Raw genomic sequence first — 14,153 nt, forward strand, 5'->3', positions numbered from 1 at the left:
TAAGGGGCTGCCGGTTTGTGGCAATTTCACCTTGATGATGGAGGATGACGGTTTTGTTTTTTATTGTGTTTTGTCTTGTCTACTGGATATATTTTCATGATGTAAAGTAGACTAGGTTATGTGGTGTCGTAGGTATTTTTGTTTTTGTTTGGCTTACATATATGAGGCATGTACTGTATATGAACTAATGTGGAACTCATCCTCACTACTTGTACTTAATTGCGGTTGTTTTTTAATAGAATCACCGAGGTAACCCTTTACCCAAAAAAAACCTCAATGTAATTAAAATACAACATCAAAAAAAAAAAATTACAACATCAAATAATTCATTTCTCCTCTCAAAATCACTCTTATTAAAATTTTTACACATGTATATTTACAAATACATGCAAATTTAAACGTATAAATTTAATTTTTAAAATTGTATTCGAATAACAATGATACGTGTAATTTTTTATATTCGAACTATATATATATATATATATATATATATATTATTTGGGTAGTAAAATATAAAATAAATAAACATATGTATTATTAATTAATATATAAAAAACTAGAAACCCCAAACACTGACGAACATGTTACCGAACGTTCACGAACATAAATGACCGAACGCGGCCTTTGTTCATGTTCGTTTATTTAACTTAACGAACAGAGTTTTTTTGTTCGTGTTCGTTCATTTATTAAACAAACGAACTTCCTGCCGAACGGTTCATGAACTGTTCGCTAAAAGTTTAGTTCGTTTGCAGCCATATATAAGGGTGATGGTAAGAGCTTGAGAAGGTCTTAGGTTCAACCCTAATTAGGGGGGTCCACAATGGTGGACTGGTGGGTTTCCTTCTTGATGGTGTTCTTAGGTGAGTCAGACCTGAAGCGTCTAAATCAGTATAGACAGTTGACATTTGTCCTAGGAAGGCTTACTCGGGTATTGAGGGTAGTTTCAAACACCGTTAAAAAACATGATTATGAAGTTAAAGAAACAAAAGTACAATTATAAATAATTTAGGGACCAATTATGCAACTCATCGAAAACAATATCTATCTTGATTTAGCATAAAACGCCGGCGCAATCGGCACCCTGTAAAATCAGCTAAACATATTTTCCGATGGACCCAAAAAATGCATTCTTCATAACATTAATATTACTAACAATTCCCGACGCTTTGATCTGTCGAGTTTTCGCTGAAGGTGTCACTTTTGATGAAGCAAAACAGCTGCGTGATGAGGTAATAATATTCATTTCAAGATTTCCCAATCGATTTAACCCCTTTTAAGTTGTTGATTTCAAATTGGATTGGTACCCTTTTTGAATCTTGATCCAAGATGCAAAATTTATTAATTTGTAGTTTCATTGTTGGATTTTTGGTGTGAAATTGATGATGATTTGTTAATGGGTGTGTTTCTTAAAAGTTATGACATTAGGTTAATGTTTCTTGGTGCAAAGTGAGACACTGGTGGGCAATGATAGGAGACCCAGGGAAACCTGGGTTGGATCCATGAGCCAAACGGGTTTTACCAGTAATTTCACTGTCGTGCCTACGGGCGGGTGGGTTACCGGGTTTTCCCCGGAATTGGTGGTGGACTTTGGTTACTCTCAGAGTACTCTCGGAGAGTGCTCGGGATTGATTGTGTTGGCCGTTCAAAAAAAAAAGTTAATGATTATATGATCAGATAATATTAATCAGCTGGTTTTATGTATGAATGTTTTATAAGTTTTGAGTATTTTAGTAAGTAATAAGGGTAAAAAGCAAGATTAGTCTACTATTTGATAGTCAATTGGGACATGTTAGGCAAATCCCATATCTTTATGTTATGTCCACAAGAGTGATAATGGGGCATAAAGAATGCCCTGCCTAAAATGCGTCTGTCACGTTTTATGCATGCTCGGGTGAGGGTAATCCAAGGATGGTGGTGACATTTGGGAAGTCTCCGTCCGGGCAACCAAAAACTAGGGGTGCAAACGAGCCGAGCTGAGTTAGACCAGGCTTGAGCTCGGCTCGTTGGTAGTTTCTCAAGCTCGGCTTGTTTATTGTTCATGATAAAATATATTAAATAAAAATAATATAAATAAGAGACTCGTTTAGGCTCGCGAGCTCGACAAGTGAAGCTCAGGCTCGGGTTTGTTTGGCTCGTAAACAAATTTAAATAAGTTCAGCTCGGCTCGTTCAATAGAAAACTTTAGATAAGGGGTAAATGTTATTAAATATTAATAAAAAGTTAAAAAATAATATTACACTAAGCTCGACGAGCATGACGAGCTTCACATGACAAGCTCGAGTTCGGACTCGATAAATAAACGAGCTTTATTTTAGGCATAAGCTCGGCTCGGGCTTGATAAGGCTCGGCTCGTTTCACGCTTTCTCTCGAGCCGGTCTCGAGCGCCTGTGAGCCGCTTGGCCCGTTTGCAGCCCCACTAAAAACAAATATGTGAGCTTCTTGTGGGCAAAGCGGACAATATTGGTTGGTATGAGAGGCTGAATGTTACGTTAATAGTTACTTGCAGCTAGTATGATATATATATTTTTTTTAAATCAAAAGCACTGTCTCATTCCACACGAAAAGGACAATTACAAAGCAATGCTAGGTAGTCGGGCAACAAGTTGCGCCGCCACCCCCTTTTGAATAGAAAAACCAATTCTACTAAATACAAAGTTTGAGACCTTTAGCGACGAAGAATTACTATTAACGACTTTTTGATATTTGATTATTTAATCCACAAAACCGTAAGCATTATCTTAATTGGAGTTACATAGAATGGAATGCGGCGATGCAGGTTAGTGGAATGTTTTATCATGCATTTAACGGATATATGGATCATGCTTTCCCACGCGATGAGTTGAAACCGTTATCGTGTGAAGGAGAAGACACACTTGGTGGTTATGCCCTAACATTGGTAACACTTTCGCTTCTTTATTACATACTTTTTATTCGGCGTTCTTTAGTGGTTAACAAAACAATTCCACCAGTGCAGATTGACTCCTTAGACACCTTGGCTTTGCTCGGTGACAAAGACCGCTTCACTTCTTCCGTTGAATGGATTAGTAAAAATCTTAGATTTGATATTGTGAGTATTCACTTAATTACTCTCTTTTGTTTAACAATATTCGGCATTTAAAATTTTCAAATTCGCATAAATGTTAATGACATTGCATCCGGTAAGATTTTTCAAATTTTTAATTTTTAAAATTCTTTTTGTTTGGGTGATATTTTACTAGGTATGTTTTTTTGTTATTTCTTTTCGTTTAGAACACTTACTCAATAGTCTTGTTCACGGATGGTCCCTGTAGTTTACCAAAATTTTGTATTTGGTCCCCAGCTTTCTAAAAGTATACATATGGTCCTTGTGGTTTGCACTTTGTAACGCATTTAGTCCCCAACTTTTCCAAAAATACATGGATGGTCCCTATGGTTTGCACTTTGTAACACATTTAGTCCCTGACTTAGCCATGCTAAAACCTTTAGATTTGTTGGCTGGGGACTAAATGCGTTACAAAGTGCAAACCATAGGGACCATCCGTGTACTTTTGAAAAGCTAGGGACCAAATCCAAAATTTTGGTAAAACACACCACAGGGACCATTCGTGTACTTTACTCTTCTTAATACATACATTGGTTGAAAACTTAAGAGTTAATTACTGTTTTCGTCCCTGTGGTTTGTCAAAAATCACTATTTCAGTCCATTAGTTTAAAAATTGCGATTTCAGTCCCTGTGGTTTCACTTTCGTAACCATTTCAGTCCACCTCGTAACCATTTCAGTCCCTGTACTTAACAGAATAATGGATTGAAATGGTTACGAAAGTGAAACCACAGGGACTGAAATGGTTACGAAAGTGAAACCACAGGGACTGAAATCGCAATTTTTAAACTAATGGACTGAAATAGTGATTTTTGACAAACCACAGGGACGAAAACAGTAATTAACTCAAAACTTAAAATGGTAATTGTCTACTCATCTTTTGGTTAGAGTCGAAACTAAAAACTGAAGCTTTCTAATACACACATTTTCAGAACAAGACAGTATCGTTGTTTGAAACGACAATTCGGATCCTTGGAGGTTTGCTTTCGGCTCATCTCATTGCAAGCGATTATTCTACGGTATTTGCTCTCACTGTCCGGCTTAATCATTACTCATTATTATAATGCAGCGCACTTTTCTTAACTATACCAGAATACTTTTGAATTAAACAATGACAGGGTATGCGTATTCCTTCGTATGATGATGAACTTCTTCACCTTGCTGAGGATCTGGCTCGTAGATTATTACCTGCATTTGACACCCCAACAGGTATGTTTCTACATCACTTTATTTACTCATAATCTCCTAAACATATAACCCTCTTTTTGTATATTTATTGGTCTATCTATTAAATTGTGGGAATTATGTTCTATAATGTTCATTAAATCGCAAGCTATGTGGTTTATCAATGGAAGTCGCCATTGGGTATTGTGACAATTTTTGCATCAGAATAAGTCTTAGGGGCCGTTTGGCAACATCTGAATGGTTAAGTGCTGAACTAGTAAGAGGTCTGAACCATTAAGTGCTGAACCAGTAAGAGGTCTGAACCATTAAGTGCTGAACCAGTAAGAGGTCTGAACCATTAAGTGCTGAACCAGTAAGAGGTCTGAACCATTAAGAGCCTGTATAATGCTTAACCGTTCAGAGACAAATGTCTGACCAATTCAGATTAGAGGTCTTAACCATTCAGACTCAGTATAAATCTTAATCATTCAGAGGCACATGTTTGAACTATTCAGACATCTGCTCGTGAAACAAACAGTCTGAACCAGTAAGAGGTCTGAACCATTAAGAGCCTCATTAAGAGGTAAACAAACAGCTTAGTGATTTGTAAAAGATATTAAATAATAATAATAATAATAATAAATAATAATAATAATAATAATAATAATAATAAATAATAATAATAATAATAATAATAATAATAATAATAATAATAATAATAATAATAATAATAATAATAATAATAATAATAAAGGTACAACGCTGTTTAAAACACTTACACAAAATATGGTATGATTCTTCTAAGCTATCTGCTGTGCTGCTGCAGGAATTCCGTATGGATCTGTTAATCTATTGCACGGAGTTGATGAAAATGAAAGTAAGGTAGGGCTCTGTCACTATATTTAACATTTGTCGAATATATTTTTTTTTAATAAAAGTCATCAAACACAGTTCTATGAAGCAAGCTATGTCTTCCTAAAGACTATTTCTTACTACAATATTTAAAAATTAGTAAACTTTTTCTCTTTTCGGTTCTGTTTTTTCTCCTACTTTTTTTTTATCTGAATTAGTTAGTAGAATCTAATCTTACAGTTTTTGTTTGTTTAGATAACATCTACGGCTGGTGGCGGTACACTGACGTTAGAGTTTGGGGTGCTTAGTCGCTTAACAAATGATCCCGGTAAGTTCATGTACCCATTAGTAGTTGTGGGTGATTCCAGTGGCGAAGCTTGAAAATTTCCATCGGGGGGTCGGAAGTCACCGAACCTAAAAATTCTATATAAGTAAACTTTTTTTTTTTTTTTTTTTTTTTTTTTTTTTTTTTTTTTTATAAAACCGGGGGGTCAAAAACGTATATACCTAAAAAATTCTACACGAAACATACATACATAACACTACTGAGCGAAAAGTTCGGGGGCGCCCGGCCCCTTGAAAGCTACGCCCTTGGGTGATTCCAAAGTACATAAATTTTATAATTGCAACAATTTCGGTTTTGAAGTTTCTCTTATTGCTTCCATTAACATATATTTAAAATTCCATGTTTTAAAGTTGATTTTCTTGTGTAGTTTTTGAGCAAGTTACCAAGAACGCAGTTCGAGGAATATGGGCCCGGCGTTCCAAGTTAAATTTAGTTGGTGCTCATATTGACGTTTTTACTGGCGAATGGACACAAAAGGTGCACGCACCAAAACTGATACTAGTTTAATTGAGCTCTATATGTTTCTTTTTGTTTATTTTTCTTAAAATAAGCAATAATACATTTACATGATTTATTCCCTTGGTTTAAAAAAGCGGGAAGCGCACAAAAGCGATGAGGTCTAAAACCGATTTTTAAAAAGCGAAGCGCAAAAGCGGTGAGCTTTTCGTACGCAAAGCGCAAAGTGATTATATAATTTATTTTATATATCCCATAAGTGTTTAGCATCCAATACCTATGATTTAGCTATAATTAAGCTTTATATATGTTTTAAAATGTAAAAAAACATAAATGTACAACATAAAAAGCCTGTTGTATAACACTCAGAAGCATAGAAACACCCCATGTACAAAAAGCGTGCGCCTTAGGTCGATTTTCACCCTAAAAAGCGGCCTCAGCTGCGCTTCTCAGGTACATCGTGCGCCTTATGTCACACAAGGCGATGGGGTTTGCGCCTAGATGAGCTTTGTGCTTAAGCGCGCTTTTTTAAACCAAGTTTATTCCTTCAATTTCTCCCCTATTTCATATGCACTCTAAACTTACATTTAATTTTTCTTTTAGGATGCAGGCATAGGAACAAGTATTGACTCTTTCTATGAATATCTTTTGAAGGTATGTGATGGAATATATATCTAAACACACACACGCACGCACACACATATGTAGTAGGGTTAGCCGCCAGGCCCATTAGCTAAGCCTGTTACGGTTCTTGGATTTTTGTCTATATATACGTGTAACATTAATCTCAATAAAAATCTCTTTTACCCACACAATATGTTTCTTATAAAGTACAAAACCCAAAGACATAATCCTGTTTAGGGAAAGGCAAATTGCATAAAATAGCAACGTATTGACATTTTTGCTCCATTTTGGTCATTGTAGCTACCTTTTTCCGGTTTAGTCGCAGGGGCGGACCTACCCTTTGGCCAGGGTGGGCGGTCGCACCCCTTGAAAAAAAATTTAGTGTATATTTTAGGCAAAAAAACTCGATCGCACCCCCAACAAATAATTTCTGGGTCCGCCACTGTTTAGTCGTTAAAAAATATGCTTCTTTGGGTTATTTTGTTTCACTAAAACACGTTTGTCTATTCAGTTAATTGCTTGATTAAGGTGAACAAAATGAAACAAAAATAACCCAAAAATCATACTTTTAACGACAAAACAAAAGTAACTACTAATGCACTACGACAATAATGTAAGCGTGTTGCTCTTTTATGTAAATTTTCAAAGCAAAAAATAGTGTATCTTTTGTTTCATAATCTTGTTTCATCTTAACCATTGGGTGTCAGCCCAATGGCCACCGGCACCCAAGTTAAACCGGTTCGAGGCCTAAAGTGCTCGGGTTCGAATCCTCCTTGCAGGCTCTTCGCTCCCCTCGAAACGGCTGGGTAGTCACCGCCAGGCAGCGTTGCCAGGTCGCTAGCTTGGGGAGGGGGATCCCTCCCGCGGTCAGGGGACCGTGCAATTACCCTTTTTTTGTTTCATCTTTACTTTTTAATCTTCTTTTATTTGTCATATCATCTATAGGCGTATATTTTATTTGGAGATGAAGAATATCTATACATATTCCAAGAAGCTTACGGGGCAGCTATGCACTACCTCTTTCACGACCCTTGGTAAGACATTCTCGATATTCACGAACCGTTTCTGACTTCTATTTTAATTTATTTGTTGTTTTCAAAGTTTTACGGGATGACACAATTTTGAAGGTGTGTAGGTATGTTGAAGTGAACATGAATTCCGCTGCACTAGTTTGGCCATTATTTAATAGCCTGCAGGCATTCTGGCCAGGTCTTCAGGTAATAATTTATACCATTCATCTTTCATTTTATTTTGAGTAAATTACAAAAATCGTCCTTTATGTATGTTATTTATTGCAAACTGTGTCCTTTATCTTCAATAATTACAGAAAACGTACTCGATGTTTGCAAACCCTTGCAAGTTATGTCCTTTAGCCCTAACTCAGTTAATTTTTTGTGGTTAAATCTGAGCAAATGGACCCACATGAGGGTATTTTGGTCATTTTACTCTCATGTGAGGTCCATTTGGTCAGATTTAACCACAAAAATACCGTCACGTGGGGTCCATTTGGTCAGATTTAACCACAAAAATTAACTGAGTTAGGGCTAAAGGACATAACTTGCAAGGGTTTGCAAACATCGAGTACGTTTTCTGTAATTATTGAAGACAAAGGACACAATTTGCAATAAGTGACATACATAAAGGACGATTTTTGTAATTTACTCTTTTATTTTTCTATTTTTTTCTAAGAAAATTCCCGAAAATAAAATTGAGTATTCAAACACATGGTAAGGGAAGGTTCTAGCTGGAGATATTGATCCTGCTATTCGAACACATACCGCCTTCTTTAGTGTTTGGAAAAGATACGGATTCACTCCCGAAGGCTTCAATCTTGCTTCCTTTTCCGTTCAGGTAATGCGTTTTTTCGTCAGTTTTACCATAAAGAAACGTTTTATTTTATAATGGATGTGCAGCATGGTCAGAAGAGCTATCCGCTGCGCCCGGAACTGATAGAGAGCACCTACTGGCTCTACAAAGCCACCAGGGATCCCAGGTTGGCATCTTGATCTCACTCGCGCTTTTCGTAAAGATCCCGTCTTTTGTTTTACGCAGTGTTGTAAGAATCGCTAGGCACTAGTCGTCCGGTGGGGTACCGACTAGCGATTAATCGGGATTAACCAGATTGAGATTTTATATTTAATTTCGAGTTTTATATGTATATACACCCATTTTTATATGTATTTTTTAAGTAAGTGTTTTAACACCTTCTTCGACCCATATTTTCAAGTAGATAGGATGAATTGCCGGAATTTACTGGTTTTGGTCAAGAATTCGGCTGGAATCGCTAGTCAGCCATCAATTTTTGGCCAATGAGGACTGGATTTGACCACTGTTGACCATATACTTTATTAATTGGCCGATTAGATAGAAATTACTCGGTGAACCTCCGACTAGCGATCTGGGTCTTAAAAAGCGCGCCTGAGGGGCGCCTAGGCGCGAGGCGCACAAGGCGCAAGTCTGGGCGCCTCAGGTAGTCTGAGGCGCACTTTTTACAAGAAGCCCCAAAAAAGCGCATTTTTGGGGGTGTTTTCAGGCCTGAGGCGCGCGCCTCATGTACATAGGCTGTTCTTAAGCTTCAAACTGTTGTAAGATAGGTTTTTTTGGCTTGTACTTATAGGTAAAATCATATATAAACCTTATTTATAGCTATATTTTGGATACGGGATGCTAAAAACTTATGAAATATATATAAAAAGTTATATAATCACTTTGCGCCTCGGGTACGAAAAGCCCACCGCTTTTGCGCTTCGTGCCTTGGTTTTAGACCTCGTCGCTTTTGTGCGCCTCTCGCTTTTTAAAACCAAGCTAGCGATTAATCAGCGACTAGTTGGAGGCTAGTCGGGATATTTACAACCATGTTATTTAACGTATTGTGGCGATTCATGCGTGTGCAGGTATCTTGATGTAGGGAGAGACATTGTTAGCAGCTTGCAGTATGGGGCCCGTTGTACGTGTGGATATTGTCACATATTAGATGTCGAGTTTCATAAGCAGGAAGATCACATGGAGAGCTTCTTTTTAGCTGAAACGGTACGTTGGACCTTAACTCTCTATATATTCTCTTTAGCTTTTGTATGACGGCGTAACTCCTAACGTAACGTATTTGATTACTTTTAGGTCAAATATTTGTGGCTTCTTTTCGATTTGGCTGCAGGCCCGGATAACCTCGTTGAAAACGGGCCGTACAAGTAAGTTTCGTTAATTTTACCATCGTATCATTTTTATCCACATTACATTGTTTCTTTTTCACGGGTCAAAAAAATATAAATATATTTAAAAAAAAAAAAACTGCAGGTATATTTTTAGCACCGAAGGCCACCTATTGCCTATGACTCCTAGAATCTCTCTAGCGCGTGAACATTGTTCGTATTTCGGGGCATACTGTAAAAACAGTAATTTTAGACCTACTTCTTATATCTCAAACGATGGCCACCATACTAACAGTAGCAGTCGGTTTCAGAGAGGGGTGGGTTCCACAAGCTATGTTACACAATACGGTTTCCGCAAGTCAACAACTTCTATGTCTGGAATAATCAAGGTTTGTATTAACGACTTCCAATGCCAAATAGACTATGACTTTATGATTGGTAAGTAACGAGCCAAGCTCGCCTTTCAGGCTCTATTTCGAAACCTCGAGCTCGGCTTGTGAGTACTTTTTCAAGCTCGAGCTTGGCTTGATCTTAGCTCGTTTATTATTTATTAATTAATTTATATACATTTATAATTATATATAGGGGAAGATTAATGTACAATAGCCCCTTAACGTGCGACGGTGCGCGAGTGAATTACGCATGTTCATTTTTAAAATACGCACGTTATAATACATAATTACGCACGTTATTTGCATAATTACGCATGGGTTGGGTTAACCCTAATCATGCACGTTATTTGCATATTACACATCGCGCACCGTCGCACGTTAAGACCCTTTTGTATTTAAAACTTTCACTATATATATATATAGGATTAGGTTCAAGAGTGAACACTAGTGTAACTTGCGAACTGAGTGAACTAATCCTGGCCATACATGTGTGTAAATCAATGGCCAGGATTTGATGATGAAATACACTAGTGTATTTTACGATTTAATGATTAAATCCTAACCATACATGTGTGTAAATCAACGATCAGGATTTGTTCACTCAGTTCGCAAATACACTGGTGTTCACTCTAGAACCCCACCCTATATATATATATATATATAACACAATATATATTGTTTAGTTACTTTTGTAATTTTATATATAATAACAATTAATATATTTGATATATTAAAATAGAAAACTATATCAATAATAGGCTCGTAGACGAGTTGGTTAACGGGTGAAAAAGTTTTTTTTTTTTTTTTTTAATTTTCTTTATAACTAAAATCTATAATTTTACGTGTTTGACTTGTTCGCATATGATATAAAATCCATATTGACTTTCCTTTACATAAACGAATTGAAATTGTCCCTTCTACTTTCTATGTTTCAATTGTTTGTATGAAATAACATTATGATAACACGTGTCACAGGGGCTTTGTCCGGGACTAACTCACGAGCAAATGTATGGATTATCATATGTGGCTTCACCGGACATGGTGCCACAAGAAGAGCCTACAACGGACCACGTCGAGAATGTTGGTGGTCAAAGCCAGTCAATGGTGGTTCTTTCTGATTCAGCCTAACCATGGAGGACTAATGGCTCAGTCATTTTGATATAAGCTGCAGCTAGGTGTGATTTAGATTGTACAGGGACTTTGTGACATTTAGTAACCTCACAAGGCAAATGCTACCCTCATGTGTTGTACATTGATATTGAGTTATGATGATATTTTAATTATTTTGTTGATTACTTCATGCTTTTTATTATTTAAAAAATGTTGATGTGACAAATGACTATATCAAAATACATTTTTTAAAATAAGAATGAATATCACATGGGCATTTTTAAATAACAAAAGGTGTGATATATTCAACAAATGATATATTACCATGATAAACTCAATACTTTTACATGGAAATAACTTTTATATGGAGTTAGAAACTACATTTTCATATATTTTATTGTTTATGAATGTGGTTATTACATATCAAATTTTTAAATGACTATAGGACTTCTGCTATAGCCTAATTAAGCTTAATCTAGGTTAAATAATTTGTACTCATGTTTTATAAGTAGGGTCAATGATAAGATAGTGATAAGGATAGTGAATATCACATCTTTTTGTGACTTTTCTCTTTTGTTTTTTTCCTTTTGTGACTTTTCTCTTTACGTTTACCTTTCAATTTTGAGCATTGATGCTTACAACCCCTCAACTTTTTAAACACTTTGTAATCAAGTTTTACGTACGTATTTTTATGTACATGTCGGTATAAATCCAAGTTAATTTACGTTTGGACGTAAGTTTTATTTTTGGGAAATCAGTTAGGTAAAATATAATACGTTTTCGTGTCGTCCCATTCTTTAACTTAATAAAACATTAAAAATTAAAATATAATACGCTTTCATTAGACAATATAAATTCAAGTTCCTTTAGCCGCAATGTGTCGTACCATTCTTTAACTTAATAAAACATTATATTCTTATGTGCTTATTTTTATGTACGTATTGGTACAAATTCAAGTTTGTTTCCTTTTCAACGTAAGTTTCTTCCGAAATATAAGTCAAGTCAAATATAATACTTTTTTTTGCTTATTTTTATATACGTTTTCAGTTGGTCTACGTTTTATTGTAAACTTTGTTAGGAAACAACTCAGGTCAAATATAATACATTTTCACTAAATGATATAAATTCAAGTTACTTTACATTTAGACGCCACCGCAACACGCTGGGAAATTTACTAGTTATATACAAATTCTTAGATAACACGAATCAACCTATGGATTTGCATGTCTATTACACAAGTCAATGACAAATATAATGACTAGAGATGAAAAGTCTTTGGTCCCGAAACAATAACGAAGATGATAGTATTGTGTGAAACATCGAGGCTTTGGAAATGATATGTAGAGCCTCATAAACTTGACTTCAGGGACTTGAGAGAATCTTGTAACTTATTGGTACTTTGATCTTCTTCTCTCTATGTTTTCTTCAACACTTCTTAAAGGAGATGTTAATCAATGACAAACAGTCTTCATCTTGCAGACTGCAGAGGTTTAATTCACCTCTTTTGCTACAGATATCTGCAGATGTGGTCCGCAGACTGCAGACGTTTTACCTCTAAAAAACAAACAACACCCAAGTGTTTGTAGACCTGATAGTGTTTGAGTTTCTAGAAACTTCCATCAACTCATGGTAAAACAAGAGGATCTTTATATTATATTATGAACATATGAGAATTTGTAGATGTTATTCAACACATATTTTAGTACTTTTAGAATTATCTAAAAGGGTAATTTAATTGGGCATGTTGTACCAACAACTATACCCGTTTGATCTATTTAGCTCTTCTAACAAAAAAAGACTATATTTAGTGGGTAAGCAGGTGTTCATTAGGATTTTCAACCATACACAATTTAATGATGATAATAATCATTTATAAACCATAATCCAGGGTAAGAAAATCATTTTATTCAAAACCCCACTAGGTCAAAATGACCAATTTCCATGAGAAATCTTGAACATGCAATAGTTAAAATACACCATCCAAGAGTTAGTAAAATAATGCTTTAAGATTCTCAAAAACAAGTCAAATATGGTTTTATACCACATTCAATGGACTTTGAACCCATGCATAGAATGTAACATTGTAACACAACCGTATTTTACAATACAACTATACAAAACTTAACAATTTTTTTTTTTGAAATGTAAGTTATGTCATCCTTTTGTGGACACTTGCACGCCACTAAGGGGAGAGGGGATGGTCACTAGTGATAGATTTCTATCACTCCCAATATCCAATCAACTCATGCCATGTCATCACCTAATATTCTATCACTAGTGATAGAAATGTAGGGGGGGGTGGTCACCATGGTAATTTTATCAAATACATATTCAAGTGAATGTACACGTGTTATCCAAATACATGATGGAAATACATGCAAGCCTTATCCAAATACATGCAGATCAGAGCCTTATCCAATCAACTCGCAGCATTCAAAATTTTCAACGCGTGATGAAAATAACGGTTATTGATTTCTTGGAAATATAACGCGTGGACGTTTGGAGGCGGGGTGGGATATAACGCGTTATTGTTGGTGGCCGTGATAGTTTAACGCACCGCCCCGGGTGCTCTAATACGTTCTTACAGAAAAAAAATGTCAACAAATCGCTTAGATTTTTTTTTTGTGCCGAAGGAAGTCGCGCTTCGCGATTCGAATGTTGCGACTTGTGAGTAAGAATTGACATAGAATAGCAATTAAAGAGTTGCGACTTGCGAGTAAGAGTTGACATAGAATAGATCAAACATGTCATTTTGACTATGCATAAGTAATACAATTAGCAATCATTATATATATCTTGTTAACTTAATTTTTGTTAAGTATAGATCAAACATACTCCTTACAAATATTAACAACTTGATGTTTCCACAACTAAAACAATAAGTAAATAATATATTAAATGTTTATATATAATATTATAAGGATTCTTGTGAAACACAAGAAGAAGTTTTATTGTAATTGATTTTGCATATCCTAAATGA

General features: G+C 35.6%; 1 protein-coding gene across 1 annotated transcript; it reads left to right on the top strand.

The window, feature by feature from the left end:
- Positions 1–1,029: 1,029 nt before the first annotated feature.
- On the top strand, positions 1,030–11,399 carry LOC110910498 (alpha-mannosidase I MNS4). Its single transcript, XM_022155140.2, has 17 exons — positions 1,030–1,229; positions 2,777–2,896; positions 2,975–3,067; positions 4,013–4,099; positions 4,199–4,289; positions 5,071–5,126; positions 5,352–5,424; positions 5,810–5,919; positions 6,502–6,552; positions 7,468–7,556; positions 7,658–7,739; positions 8,260–8,373; positions 8,436–8,515; positions 9,417–9,552; positions 9,640–9,710; positions 9,817–10,060; positions 11,039–11,399. The coding sequence occupies exons 1-17, from the start codon at positions 1,110–1,112 to the stop codon at positions 11,189–11,191; spliced, it is 1,770 nt and encodes a 589-aa protein (XP_022010832.1). The 5' UTR covers positions 1,030–1,109; the 3' UTR covers positions 11,192–11,399.
- The last annotated feature ends 2,754 nt before the right edge of the window (positions 11,400–14,153 follow it).

This window comes from Helianthus annuus, chromosome 15, assembly GCF_002127325.2.
Source record: "Helianthus annuus cultivar XRQ/B chromosome 15, HanXRQr2.0-SUNRISE, whole genome shotgun sequence".
Taxonomy (NCBI): Eukaryota; Viridiplantae; Streptophyta; class Magnoliopsida; order Asterales; family Asteraceae; genus Helianthus; species Helianthus annuus.